Source organism: Panthera pardus, unplaced genomic scaffold (genome assembly GCF_024362965.1).
Source record: "Panthera pardus isolate Hobbes unplaced genomic scaffold, ASM2436296v1 HiC_scaffold_13, whole genome shotgun sequence".
Lineage (NCBI taxonomy): Eukaryota > Metazoa > Chordata > Mammalia > Carnivora > Felidae > Panthera > Panthera pardus.
Genome location: NW_026526688.1, coordinates 125,675,247 through 125,691,158, shown reverse-complemented (window position 1 = coordinate 125,691,158; position 15,912 = coordinate 125,675,247). Strand labels below are relative to the sequence as shown.

Sequence of the window (15,912 nt, the reverse complement as noted above, 5' to 3'; positions counted from 1 at the left end):
TTAGCTATTCATTGAGTATCCATCAAATAGCAACAATGCACTGAGGATTATTGCAGGTGCTAGAAATTAGACAAAATGTGGAATAATTATGACTATTAAAGTTTAAGATGATCACAGTGTTGGATTCTATTGATTCTTAGCAATGCATATACATATTTGATTTCTAGAAGCATAAATATGACTTTGAAGTACTGAGAAGTACTGCTTGTAACAGAACTGAGAGCAGTGCTTTGGTAAAACAAACAAACAAAAAAAAAAAAAAAAAAGTGACCTGAGAACATATATATAGAGAGAAGATACCAATTAATTCTATTTTAGGAAAATATTTTGGAAGAAAATTTTGGAAAAAAATTCTGTTACCAAATGAAATATGTTTAAAAATCATTGAGATATTCTAACAAAATGGACCAGAAGTTTGTTCAATTTCTCTTTTGCATTCTAAAATTTTCATTTTTTTGTGAAGTGTGTGTAGATAATAATAACAAATAGCACAAATCAACATGCTTATTCTACCTTTGGAAAATTGATGAGAATGATGTAACACTTTTTAAATAAATGACTTTTCCCCAAAAGACATCTTTGGATATTTTGGATATTTTGGACATCTTTTGGATATTTGGATATTTTGAGATTAGCTCATGAAAATCAATAGAATAGGCCTACACATAATTTGTGTAATTTTAACGAACTAAATTTCCAAAACATAGCCAATAAAACTTGTTTTTGTTACAGGAAAAGATACGGACTTGGGAATTGCCAGACTTGGTTCTGTAGCCAGGCCCTCCCACTTGCCAAGCTTGCAGCCTTGTGAGGCTGGAAGCTCCCAGAAGCACGATCCTCACATGTACAGAGGTAAGGACCTTCCTCCCAGGGCTGTGGGAGGATTTAATGAGATATGGAAGGGAAAGCACCTGGAATTGGGAGGTAGTCATAAATTTAATTTAATTGCTTCTTCACTGAGTTTACCCCAAACAGAACTATATCTCTATAAATGTTTTTTAAATGTTGATGATTCAGTGTTCAATTCTCTATTAAGAAGGACATATCTTTAGGGGCATCCGGGTGGCTCAATCGGTTAAGTGTCCAACTTTGGCTCAGGTCATGATCTTGCAGTTTGTGGGTTTAAGCCACACATCGGGCTCTGTGCTGACAGCTCAGAGCCTGGAGTCTGCTTTGGATTCTGTGTCTCCTTCTCTGTCTGCCCCTCCTCTGCTCAGGCTCTGTCTCTCTCTCTGTCTCTCAAAAATAAATAAACATTATTTTTTTTTTTAAAGGAGGACATATCTTCATATTCATAATACTAATCAGAAAAAAAAAAAAAACTAAGAGAAATCTTTCAATCTTCCACTGCATAGGGCTATTGGTATTGGTTTATGAGTCTTCATTACTAAAACTCTCCCACTGAGGAAAGTTTCCCCTTATTTACAGCCTCAATCCTGCCTAGTGTATGTACCAGAAGAGAGGCCATATTTCTAGCCCTCCTATATGAGAACTGGTTCCCAGCTCTTCTAGAGAGGATAAAATGTTTAGAAATCCCTCCAACAGTTAGATCTTTCAGTTCTATTGATGCCTTCGGTCTGGCAGAGAGTTCTCAAAACCCTGACATGATTTTATTAATGAATATGAGTGATTCCCAATTTGATTATAAGTTTCAGGACTGGAGCATATTGACCCCATATTGTGTGTTCCCAGAAAAGATGTATAAAACTGTCATCCCTTCCTGTGTGTGGTGTGATTTAAGAATCAACTTTTTTTTATGGCTCCTAGATGCACGGTTTTATAGCTTTACTGTTACTGATGTTTTATAAAATTCAGAACTATTGGCTATATAAGTGCTGTGAGGGGGTAAAAAAAAAAAAGGTTTTGCAGCAAAACATGGGGATCATTTTTCAATGGCTCAGGCTTCTACAACCTTTTTTGAACAGCCATTTAAGCATTCAACAACCTCATGTTTCAAATCTCCCCCCTAAAAACTTTATTCTTCAGTTTAAATTTAAGTTTTGATTTATCATCAGCAAAGACAGAGAAAAGTGGATTAACATTCCCAACAGATTATCCATTGATAACTCATAATTAAATATAGGATAAATTATAATCTCTAGTTTAATCTGGACTTCCCATACTCATTTCCCCACCTTTATTCACTCCCCTTATTTATCTTTCTAAATAAGCAGCATAAAAGCTAAGCTACCCAAGACAGGTCCCCAAACTTCTAATGTTAAGAGTATACAAAGTAGGGGAGTCACTTACATAAAATAATTATTTTCCAAACATTATTTATCTTTGGTAATTTTTTTTTATGGTTTATTACTAAAACTGTGTAAAATGGAACCACATTCTTATTTTACTATTAAAAAATAAAACACAAATATTTGGGCAAAATGATGTAATAAAAACAAATCAACAGCCGTGTCCTCCTCACTGTTGCCTTGTCCCTTCCACACCCCTGGGCAAAGAGAATGTATCCCAGGATGATGCACACATCAGGGGCTTTTTAGGAAGGCCTGGCACTAACTAGTATTAGCAATCGCAACGATTTCCAAACAGATTAAATGTTTTCTTTTAGTGGTTCCTGTGTTTTGTTTAAGCAAATCAGTGCCACAGTAAGAAAAAAAAATTACAATCTAAATTCCATTCTTAGTTTCCAACCATTTTTAAAAGAACAATCGTGACAACATATTTGAAACCACAGTAGTAGAGACCTTATCACAACTATGTTGATGTTTTACCTTTAGATAATAAAAGTACACAGTTCGATATTATTAAACATTAGGAACGTGAGCCATATTCGCTAGAGTGTACACACTTTACATTCTGAACTAAACAAAAGGCTTTATGTAAAAGCATACCTAGAATATGCTTTGACTACCTTCAGGAAGACTAATGGATTCGTTTCATATGTCTCTTCTTCATACTGCCAGAATCAACACAAGGGTAGAGGCATTGCTTGCAATAGAAATAATTTGGCTACAACTCCATCTCTGTAAAACCATGCCAAGTATGGAGCCCAAACGCCAGTAGAACAACAATAGAAGCAAAGGAAATTTTTCCATTCATCAGAAAGCTGCAAAGTTAAGGTACATGGAGACAAATAAGCAGAAATTATAACAAATCATAAATCTGATGATTTACATATCTTTACAACAGCTTCAACATAATCCTATAGGCTGAGTTTTGTGATTTCTTTCAGTGTGAGCTTTTATATCAATAAAGCTAAATCCTTTCTGAGAGTTTTAAGTACTTCTACTTAAGAACTTGTTTCTTTTTGTACTTCAGGGTAAACGACATACCTGAATGTTACCAAATAGGGCAATGAAATCAAAGGAAAAAAAAAAAAGGAAGGATCACTTAAATTGTTTACACAGTTCTTTTTGGAGATAGCAATTTTCTGATCAAAATTAAACTAACAATGAGAGGTGCTCAGCTTTTCCCCCAGAAGCTACTGGCACCCTTTGCCCTTTAGATACATGAACTTGTTAACAGTGTGATTGGCTAAAGAATTGTCTAATCATATATGTCAATAATAAAGAACAAAGCACCTTGCAGTTTTCTCTCCTATTCTACTCCCCTGTGAAAGACAGATGTGTTGTGTCTAATTATTCACTGATTGGTATCGGGAGAAACATTAACATAATTGGCACATTTGTTCTAATTAACAGAGAGAAACTGCCACATGCCACCCAACATGAAAAGTGACTCCAGCAACTATTAGCTAGAAAAACCCTCATCTATCAGAAAGGTTACTCCGTTGAACTCAAACTGGGGCCCCTCGAGTCAGAACACGGAGACTGGAAATGACACAACAGAGTTGTGAAGAGTGTGTACACCTGAGAGGATGGCGATTCAGCCTGGAGTCACTAGATGCAGGTACATTAATCAAACAAATGGGAAAAGCAATTATGGGGTGATTATCAAATGCACACTGAGCCAAGCCAAGCTTCTAGAAAGAGCATTAGCTAGAAGCTGAGAGTCTGCCAAGTTTCACTGACTGGTTTAGAAGTGACAAGTTTGATGGTTTTCCTGTATTTGTTTGTTTTAACCTTGCTCTTTAGACCAGTGGTTCTCCAACTTTGTTGGGTTGCAGAATCACGTGGGGAGCTATTAAAAATCTTGATAGCCAGACTGTACCATGTACCAATTCCCAGGTGACCCCAAAGTGCACCCTCGTTTGAGAACCAGTACTGCAGACTGGTTCTAACGTTCTTGTTAAAAATGCAGATTCGGAGTAAGTAGCCTGCGGTGGGGCCTGAAATTCTGCTTTTCTATGAAGTTCCAAGGTCATATCAACACAGATAATCTATGCATCACACTTTGAGTAGTAGTAAGACCTAGAAAATTCTAAAGGATGACTATAGGTAATACCCTGCTGGAGACTTTTACCACCTAGAGTTTGGCTCCAATTGCTCCAGAGTTTGCAATCCCAGAATTATTTTCTTCTGATTTCTTACCCTGGCAACACCTTCTCACCATCTCTTGTAGGTACTTCTTATGACTAAAAACATCTTCATTATACATATACATATACAGATACAGATACATATACATATGCCTCATTATATATCTTCATTATGTTCTTTACCCATAAAAGTTGTGCATAAAAAGTGCCTTAAAATACAAGAAGCAAGAAGCCATTAAAAAAAAAAGTGTGTAAAAGGATGAGAGCTTTCTCCCTCCATCCTACATCTCCCCCACAGCTATTGTGGAGACATTGTTCTAGATGTTCTCTCTGGTCAAGAATAGAAGGCTACTTTGTTTAGGCATTCATTGGCTTGTCAGATTTGCAATAAAATAAGATACTTATTCACTTCTGGGTTGACTACTGTCCAAAATACTCTGTACCTTTCAATAGGTTTGTGAAAGTATGTGTGTTTTTATGCTTTAAACTGTTGGTCTTTCAAGCATGTTGAAATTATCCTTAGACAATTGTTAAAAAAAAAGCCAAAGAATAAAAAAAACAAGTGGAAAATGTAGTGACATTTTGCTCAGTTTTAACTTCTGCAAAGGGAAAGAATTTGCTAAGAAAGGAATTTGTTTTCCTATTGAGGAAACACTCCCTTAATTGCACATATGTCTGGCTTATTGCTTTTGAGAGCTGAATGTACACAGACCATACTGCGGAGGCAAACTTGTCTTGAAGTCTGAAAACTTCCATTCCTAAAGCCTAAGTTCAACTATGAGAAGATAAAAGCACACCGACCTAATGAACTATTAAATTAACTAACAGCGACAACCACTCAAAATGCCCAGAGTAGAATGACTATATCTAATAATATCTTCCAAGGGAGCAAAATGGCACTGAAATGTCCTTAAAATGCTATTTTTTTTCAGGGCAAAGCAACTATACATTGACTGGTCTATAGATAGTTCCTAACGAGTCTTTACTACAAACTTGCCTTTCAGGATAAGGAATTCTCAGCATTTCTTATTTACCACATAAGAGTGGGACTCTTACTAAGTCTGGCCACCTTTAGAAGTACCGGCTTTTGGGGCGCGCCTGGGTGGCTCAGTTCGTTAAGTGTCTAACTTCAGCTCAGGTCATGATCTCATGGTTTGTGGGTTCCAGCCCTGTGTCGGGCTCTGTGCTGACAGCTCAGAGCCTGGAGCCTGCTTTGGATTCTGTGTCTCCCTCCTTCTCTGTCCCTCCCCCCACTTGTGCTCTGTCTCTCTCTCTCTCTCAAAAATAAATAAAAAACACTTTAAAAGTTAAAAAAAAAAGTATGGGATTTCTACACTTTCTGGTCACTAGGTTGCCATTTCTCACCCCCAGTGAATTTACCCCCAGTAAATAGTGCCTACGGAGAGAATCACTGAAAGAAGTTTCCAAGCAAGAGAACTTACTGAAGAAACAGATACACTTTTCTTAAGAAATAAGGGTAACAGAAATAAAAGATCACTGTGCCTTGTGATTAAAGATACATTCTAGGTCATTGTCTGTTGCCAGTAAGAGAGAGACTGTGTTTGAAAACAGCTGCACTTTAGCATGGAAGATTTTACTTTCTCCTGAAAACATTTTCTAGATCTTATTCATTTCGTAAGAGCAAATTTAAAAATCATGTTCAGAAATTTTTATTCCCCCCCAAAAGAATTTTATATTCTGGCAGAAATTAAAATATGTCCTTTATTTCACCATCTCTCTCCATCTCTTTTACTCCCACCTTAAGACAAGCAACCATTTTCTCTTGCTTTAGGTTCAGGCAAGATCCCCTAAATGGGTCCCTGTTTCCATTCTTACACTACTGAAGTCTGTTTTCCATGCAGCAGCAGGAATGATCTTGGAAAGACATATATATATATATATATATATATATATATATATATATATATATATATGTCTTTGAAAGACATAGTTATATGCAGAGCTGACCATAAGCCCAGATAACCACGTAAACCAAGTTAAAAATAATAACATTAAACGATGCCAACATCCATTAAAAAAAAAAAAACCAGTGAGAATATATATATATATATATATATATATATATATATATTCACCACAACATGACAATTCCTTACTTAAAATCTCCAGGGGTTTTTCATGCATTCAGAGATCAGTCTAAACTACTCACCATGTCTGTAATTCCACAAAGTCATCCTCCTATAAGTCCACAAAACCCTCCTCAAGGCTTCACTGTGTCTCTGAAACATTGGCCTCTTTTCTTTTTTTAATTTAGTGTTGTTAATGTTTATTTATTTTTGAGAGAGAGAGAGACAGAGTGTGAGCAGGGGGAGGAGCAGAGAGAGAGGGAGACACAGAATCCCAAGTAGTCTCCAAGCTCTGAGGTGTCAGCACAGAGCCCGATGCAGGGCTTGAACTCAGGAACCATGAGATCATGACCCAAACTGAAGTGGGACCCTTAACCAATTGTGCCACCCAGGCGCCCCTATCCCTACACTGGCCTCTTTTTAAATCTAAAGCCACATCAACTCTTTCTCAGGGTATTTTGCTCCCCCTGCATGGAACTTCCTGACCCAAACATTTTTAAAACTGGTTCTTTCCTGTCATTCAGACCTCAGCTCATAGAGTGCCTCCACAGAGATTCTCCTTGGACTCTGAAGTGACTTCCAATCCCCAATAACCATCAACCTCTGAAATATGACCTTGTCTTACTTCTTTTAACTTGCAACTATCTGGCAATTCCTTGGTCATTTATTTCTCTTCTTGTGTAGTCATTTTTTGTTTTGTTTTAACCCGTTAGGGACTTTGGCTGACTTGTATCTCCTGCAACTAGAAGGGTACCCAGCACAGAGGGAAGAAACAATAAATATTTCTTGAATGAATGAATGATTAAAAAACAAAAGCTGCATGCTGTGCTAGAGCTCAAAGGAACCACTATGTATGAGCACGGAGTGAAGCCACAATCTATTATAAGTCCAAAAAAGGTTTATAATTTCTTACTGGCTTTTTTTTAATGGATGTTGGCATCGTTTAATGTTATTATTTTTAACTTGGTTTACGTGGTTATCTGGGCTTATGGTCAGCTCTGCATATAACTATTAAAGGCAGATATTGGAAGAAAAACTTAAGGGGTAACCATAATAAAGAGGTGATGCTGGCAACTGTAGATTGAACTAATACAAAGCTTGCAAGCTGCCTAGTAGTCAGGAAGCCTAATACTTGCGCAAAACTTTTTGCAAGGCTGATAATCAGCTCGCAAAAAAAAAAAAAAAAAATCAGCAGCTTGTTGCTACACACGTGCTAGGGGAAAACTCCAACAGATATCACTGAGCGCTGAAAGCAGTCTCTCTCTCCAAATTTGTATTCAAGCCCTTCTTTTCTCTCTTTCGCCTACAAAGGACAGAAAGCACGGCTTGGAAGACAATGCACCTGCATGGAAATGCAGCCACATGAAGTCCCCATTATGAGGGAATGGCAGTGAAACATGCATGCCTCTCATGAAACAAAATGTTCAGCAGCCATATTAATAATCAATTAGATGGCATAGCACCTGATGCTGCACATTTGGCATAGCCTCCAGCTGCCAGCAGCTTTTTGCCCTGGCAGTATTAGCTTTAAAAAAAAAAATCTGTTCCCTGTTTATCAATACTAAACTCAGCAAAATAAGCTATTCTTTTGCACTTCGACCCATATTTTCCCACTTGCTAATTAGAGATGCAAATGTTGATAAATAAGAGGACGGCTTCTAAGCACAACTGGGTCAATAAGTTGAACATTGCACCCTGTGCCTCCAATTAAACTCCTATGAGAAATGGCTCAATTATAATTAGAGAAGCAATTATCCCCTTGTTAAAGGTGATACAAATCACAGGTTTTAGTGAAAAATTCAGTTTTGCTCCTTCCGCCATGCCAGCAAATCTTGTATGCATTGATGTTTTGATCCCAGTACTCTCCAAAAGAGATAATCTGATGAAATAAAGTATCTCTGAGTATATTTCTGGCTCACCATGTGACACAACATTTTGTAGGCATAAACTAAGATGAGAAAGAGGGATTCACTTTACAGAGTGCTGCTATGATACACTGGGACACCCAGCACCCATTCATCAGTGTATTAATTTTCTGGCTTGTTTAGGGAAATGGGGAGGCTTGTCTATTGAAAGGGAGGCAACATACTTTCCCAGAAATGTAACAAAAACATTGTACTTTTGGTGTGGTCCTGGTACGGACCACTAAAATACCATGGGCAATACCATTTTAGAGTGTTTCTGGTGGTTGTTTTCCTTTCTCCCATGTGGTCTACTCTTAATTTTAATATGATTATTATTAACCTGCCCTATTAACTCCTTGAACTAAAGTAGCTTCCAATTGCCCCCCCTTTTTGTCCTTCTGGTCCTAGTGGGTTGGAACTTCACTCTCAGGCTTCAGACTAATGAAACCCCTCACCCCACACTGAGTTCTCTCAATAGGGTTGCAACTTCAGGGGTGACAAACGTCCTTTTTGTGGAAAGTTCCATCTCCGTTTCCTGAAATGTAGCCATATCCAACAGGGACTCTTTCCTTCATTTAATGAAATATAGTTAGAGAATCTACTAAATAGGTTCAGTCTGTGGGTATTAGAGATAAAACATGAGCAAAACCCGTTTGCTCCTTATTTCTTCACAGTTTAGTCAGGCAGGCAGAGGAGTAAACAGATACATTTCAATGCAAGTAGTAGTTGGAGCTATAAAACATCATTGTATATAGGAGCCAATCACATTGGTTCATCCATACCAGGTGTTATGGTATGGCTGAAACAACTCTGTATGTGCTGTTAAAGAACTGAGCGCTCCCCTTCTCCTTCCCAGCACTGGATGGCTCCCTGGACCACCCTATGATTCAGCAGCTGAAGGGTTTACGCCTGATACAGCACAAGGCCTTCAGACTCTGCCTCAGGGCTAAGGAAGTCATACAGTTGTTAAATATCTTAAATAAAATAGATATAAAGAAAGGATATGGCAAGGAGACCAGAGGAGGGAGAGCCAAGGTTAGAGCTCTGGAACCCATATGCTGTATCCTGGGGTGCCCACAACATAATTTTTCTTACCCAAAGCGTCACCATTTGGAGAGATGTGGTATAAGAAATCTGGATTGGCCTCTTCCTCCTCTGAAACTTTGTCACCCTCCTTCCTTTATCCCTGAAAAGGAGAACTACCAAAAGTAGCCTCAGCCCAAATGTCTTCTTTGAAATAAAATATGCAGGCTGATCCAATGTCTTGGGATCATGAGGGCCAAATGGACACCAGTACCTTCAAAAATTAGAGCAAGGACAGCAGCCATGTCATGACTTGCTGTAGGTATTTACATTAACAAGTCATTTGTGAAGTAGATATTTACAATAAATAAGGGCTTTTCCTTGTTTGAAGCTTACAATGTGATCTTCATTTGTAGTATTTATGGACTCTAACCAAAGCCCTGGCTGGAGAACACAAGAGGGCATATTGGTGATTTTTCACAGGACAGAAGCTTCACAGCCCCACAGCACCCAGCATAGGTACAATGTGCTTAGTGGCTATTCTTAATTCCAGAGCTTGAATTTTGTCTTCTGTAAATCAGTAAGTGATCATATAATAATAATACTAAAAATGGCTGATGTTTCTTGAGCTTTCTACATGGTCCAAGTGATTTATGTGTATCATCTCATCTGAACTCCAAAACTATCTTCTGGATAGATACTATTATTGTTATCTCCATTTTATAATTCAGAAAACATATATACAGAGAATTGAAACACCTTGCCCAAAGTCAAAAAGTTAAAAATGGTTTACACCGAGAGTTCTATGAGGAAATTAGTTTAACATTCTATAATAGAGACCAGAGCCAAAATAGGGGATGATATTAAATGCTATTTATGACCTCAGAAATGCCTATGTTATCTGCATCAAAAGTGATACCACTGTAATTTAAGATTGGTAGAGTTCTCAGGGTGCCTGGGTGGCTCAGTCAGTTAAGCGTCCAACTTTGGCTCAGGTCATGATCTCAGGTTCGTGGGTTTGAACCCTGCGTCGGGCTCTGTGCTGAGAGCTCAGAGCCTGGAGCCTGCTTTGGATTCTGTCTCTGTCTCTCTCTCTCTGTCCCCTCCCCTGCTCATGCTCTGTCTCTCTCTCTCAAATATAAATAAAAACATTAAATTTTTTTTTAACTGGTAGAGTTCTTTAGAAATTTATTGACTTGTATGGGAAGGAAGAAAGTTGTTTCCTCATATTCTACAAAGAATGTACCTGACTACTTGCTCATTGGAGCTAGACACATATAAAACAAACATCAACTGAATTGATCAAACCATGTATCCATTGAGCATTTACCATCTGAGTTTTTCAGAATCACTTGCCTTGGACACAAAAGCAGCACAAATCCTTGCCAGTATACCTTCATGATTGATTTTACTTATGGTAAAATGCAAGAGTTTGATCTTTAAGATCAGCATTTCACTCTAAGCTATATTTATGCTTTTAGATTCTTCAAAAAATTTAAATATTAAATAATGAATGCATTTATGATACAACCAAAATAATTTAATAACACTTTAATTCACCAGGTTACATTTCATTCCTTTCTTTTTTTCATTTATCTGCTCCTCTTAAGCAAATGACTATTGTAATGTGTCCCATTAGGGTATTTATTAGCTTTCTGATCTTGGTGATTCTAAGGGTGTTGGAAAATATCTACCTAGGAGTTTATTAGCCTGCTCTTGAGCAAGACCGTTTGATGTCTGTTCTGACTTCAGAAAAAAAAAAAAGGAAAAAATGCATTAAATATAGTTCTTTGAATGTCAAATGGGTATATGATTTTTGAGCTTGCCAAGTGTTAATTGGTCTCTTCCCCACTGATGATACAAATAAAATTCACAGCCAATTAGTTTTCAGTCATGAATCTTTACTCCTTGACAAAGTGAACCACTTTGTTGGAGAGACCAAAAAAAATGAAAAAATTACTAGGATCTCCTCACTGAAAGTCTTTGCAGGGATCAGCAATCTGTAGGAAATGCTGGGTAAAAATGAGGCTGTGGACACACATGTTACTCAGGACATGTTTTGGTCTTTAAGGTAGTTTGGTGGAGGCCTGCATTTAGAATTTTAAAAATACAATTAAGGAGACAGATGAACGATTGTAATAAGTGAAATAAAATACTGAATAGAGAAGAGTTGCCTCCTTTCATCACAGTAAATCATATTATATATCAGTGTTGGAAGATAAGGTTTTGATGAGCTCAGATAAAACAGATATAATCATGTAAAGTCTCTGATGCAGTGTTAGAAAGTACCACGGAATGCCAGTAACAGGGCAAAAAATAGTTCCCTTCTTGCAAAATAAAACAAAAAGTTTCCTTAAGAACACTACTTTGAGTCTTTGCATTGACACATGGAGAGATATAAATGGCTGTGAGAGAAAAAATGGAGCTGTTTTCTAAGAGCTTTGCCTAAATTTCTTAATTTACTACTTATAATAATTTGCCAAGAGCAATCAGATGTTTAATCTTGTGGTGGTGAGATCAGCTAACTGAGCTGGCTCCCACCTTTTCTTCAACCTTCACAAGACTGAAAAACTAAGAGAAAGCTAATAGTAAGTACACTATTAACTATGAAACGTTTTTTGAACTATATTGTGTCAATATATTATTTTGCAATTTCATACATAAAGGAGAATTCAAGACTTATTTTTACAAAAAAACTAAAAACAAAAAACAAATCAGCTGGCTCATATTCGGGCCCCAATTGCAACAACTAAAAAATGCCTCTTTCCACACATGCAATAAAACAGTGAGAATTCCAAAGGACTCAAAGTAGTTTGGAGGTTAACAAGGACCAACAGGTTAGCACCTATGTATGTCACCTGTCAAACTGAATGTGTTTCTGGGCCCACAGAATACCCAATTAGCTAGGGCAATAGTGTTTGATGCCCATTAGGATGTCTCCTAATAATCATAAAAGGTAACATTTTTGAGAGCTTAGAGTTATTCGTTAACAAATTAAAATACAGTATTAGACAATTTTCCCCAACAAGTATACTCTATGATGGTGAGTGTCTCAAGGAGGGCATGGCACTCCCTTGGGGCCATGTAGGCCTATCCCCCGTAGACAGGCATTTTCAAAGGACACCATATGATTTGGTGCTAATGAAAAACATGGTATATATCTGATTTGTAATACTTTATTAATAGTCAATAGGCTTTGTTTTAGCCAAAAAAAAAAAAGAAGAAGAGCTTGATGGAAGAAAGCTCATGGTGGGAAACTAATTGACACTTGTTATTTCTCAGACATGTTTTTATTCATGGTACGTAGATATGGCCTTTGGATTACATCACAGAACAGGAAATATACATGTGGGGTGCAGGCTCACAGACACACACACACTCTTCTTACACTTTTTGCATATTATCAAGAACAATAATAAAACCGATGGTACTTTATTAAGTCTTATCACCTCTCCATATGATAAGTGCCAGATAAAATAAAGCAATGTTTCTGGTTTCTTGAAAGAGAATGACAAAATTAAACCGAGCTGCCTGTGGCTTTGTCCAGTGGGGCATTCTAATTGACTCCCGAGTCATTAATCAGTTCCCAATCAATCTATTTTGCCAGCAGCAGGCAGTTAGGACTCCATTACCAGACATTCATCATGCCATACCCTAATTCACTGCACCATTAGCCATGGATTAGGCCTCTGTTAGAATAACTAAATGCCACTTGCTAAATGCAAAGAATTTTTGTTACTCACCTCAGCCACTGGGATCCCTTCAGGTGGTCGACACTGGAGCAAGACTTCCTGTTCCAGGGATACCTCCTTTCCCAGGGGTTCCTGCTCAAATGTCTTCCGTAGATCTGGAAAGCACAGGTAGTAAAATACATGACAAAACTAATAATAATTAACATTTATCCATTTATGGAAAATGCTATAAAAATGTTCCAGTTTAGCATTTTATGTGTCTTTGTATTTTTTTAACCACACCACATGTTGTTAGTACTATACCATAGTTGGGGTTATTATATTCTGTGTGGTGGAAAACATGAAATTCAGAGGCTATTAACTGCTTCTACTTTAATCTTTAATGGAATGCTTTGGAGAACCTAATTTTCAAAATAAGTGAAACTGATTAATTGAATTTCCCTAGTATTGCTTGGTAACCAAATATGGTGATCACATTTTTTATCAAAAGAATCCCATTGTCATGATTCTCACACACACGCAGTCTGTTATGTACATACATATTTTTCTCTTCATAATAGATACTATTAAAGTTGTAATAACTCTGAGATCTTTTCATCAATAACTCAAAAGGAAGTTTTTTGTTTCAGAGGGGAAAACAGAATGCTGGAATCCTGAAAGAATGAACATAGCTTCTTGACATGTCTCAAACACAAGGCAAAGAAAAGAGTAACTATGGGGATGAGTCTACAATATGTAATTATGTAGCCATATGTAATTGTACATATGTAATATGTAATTATGTAGCCATCCTTCAATTAGAAGATTAAATAGTCATTTCTCCCCAAATATACCAACTGTCTAATTACACATTTATATAGTTATAGTTGCTAAAATATGCATTAGACTTTTAAAAATTGTTATAGGTGGAATAAACATGTTAGAAATCAGTTTATCATTTTAGAGTGCCTGGGTACCTCAGTCTGTTAAACATCTGACTCTGGATTTTGGCTTAGGTCATGATCTCACAGTTTGTGAGATCACTGAGCCCCACATCGGGCTCTGTGCTGACAGCGTGGAGCCCACTTGGGATTCTCCCTCACCCTCTCTCTCTCTCTCTCTCTCTCTCTCTCTCGCTCTCTGCCCCTCCCCCAGATGCACATATGTGCATGCTCTCTCAAAATAAATAAACATTAAAAAAAACAAACTATTGATTAAAAAAATCAGTTTATTATTTTAAATGCCAAAGTTAAAAAATAAATGATTCCGCCACAGAGCTTTGAAGCAACATTTATATAAACAAAAAAATATATTAAACATTTTATTTCATACACATACAGTTTCATCTCCTTCCAATGAAAAGTTATTGGAATTTTGTCCAGTTGATTTTGATTATAAATTAATGCTTCTATCCTTCCATGTCACATCTTTGATAAAGACTTAAGAATCTAAAAGTACCATTTAAGCCTATTGAACTGTGGTTTGTGAAAACCCAAAGACTCTGGAGGTATATTCCTAATGTCTTTCAAGGAGCTATCAGAAAGCACGATCTGGAAGGAAGCACGGACAGAAAAAAAAATCCATTGTTACAAACTTGCCATTTGTTGAATTTCTCAGCATAAGAAAACCTTCAAAAGCTTAGGGGTTGTGAGAAAATTATGGATATATGTGATCTGAGGTAAGACAAGAGACTTGCCAAACGGTGACAAAATTTCTGTCAGAAGGCCACTTCTGATTTGATTATCAAGAAATTGAGTATATTGCAAAAATAAACACTTAAAATCCACAGTTATTAGAACTTATAAGTTATCGAAATCATGTCTTTATTTTACACGTAAGAAACATATCTTTCAAATTACCGAAAGCCTTACAGCAAAATAACCAATGCTACATTAGAACCTTCTGAGACTTGATTTGTACATATTTTGCTATTACAGACATCCCTTTCATCAGACATCTTTTGGTTAATCTGTGTCCTTCCAACACAAACATTAAAAACTTGTTACTCTCTTCTTCTTTTATTCTCTTTTTTAACTCTTTCTTTTCTTACGTAGTTTCTCTTTGTTTTGGATCTGCATCAAGATAAAAATTTTGGCAAAATGCCAAGTACTAATAAGAATAATAGAAGCGGTGGACAATTTTTATGGGACAAAATGTTCTTGACCAGATATATCTTGTTTATAAAAAAAATCATTCTGAAAAACTTCCATCTGATGTGGGGTAGGGTGAAAAAATAATGACTGGAATTAGTTCTCAAATTTAAGAACCTATCGACTCTCTTGGTTAAATTAATAAGCATATCACAAAATGAGGGCTTAGAATAAGAATGAGGTACGTATGCATCCAAATAGCTAAAACAAATTATTTTAATATTTAGTATTATATTCTTTGGTACACACTTGCTTAAGTGCTTAAGATGATGATGTGTAAGATAAAAAGACTCAAGACTAAAAAGGTAAGCTGACATCTACTTGTGAGAGCCTTTCTGCCATGCTAAGCAATGGCAAGCCCTCAAAAGCTTTTAAGCAAAGGAAGGGGATCAGATATCATACTCCCCTCATTGTGACAGACGTGACAGAGGTGGTGGTAAAGAGACAGAAGGTAGTTAGGAACCCATCTGAGTAGAGTAGGAGGAATGACGGGGTCTTGAACTCGGCTAGTGATAGTGCGGAGGAGGAAGCAGGAGGAGGAAGAGGAGAAGAAAGAAGCAGATTCTGGAAATAAAAAGATCATACATTTCAGAAGACCCAAGTATTTGGAGAGTGCCAGGAGGCAAGAATAATAGTATATTCTTAGCTATTGCAATTGTTAAGATGGTACCATCACTAGAT

General features: G+C 36.9%; 1 protein-coding gene across 2 annotated transcripts in view; it reads right to left on the bottom strand.

Moving 5' to 3' along the window:
- UNC5C (unc-5 netrin receptor C) overlaps nucleotides 1-15,912 on the bottom strand; it is a 359,471-nt gene that overhangs the window by 89,520 nt on the left and 254,039 nt on the right. For both annotated transcript variants that reach the window (XM_019463841.2, XM_019463843.2), the window contains exon 4: nucleotides 13,154-13,257. In XM_019463841.2, coding sequence (XP_019319386.1) covers nucleotides 13,154-13,257 — 104 coding nt within the window. The remainder of the gene's footprint in view (nucleotides 1-13,153; nucleotides 13,258-15,912) is intronic.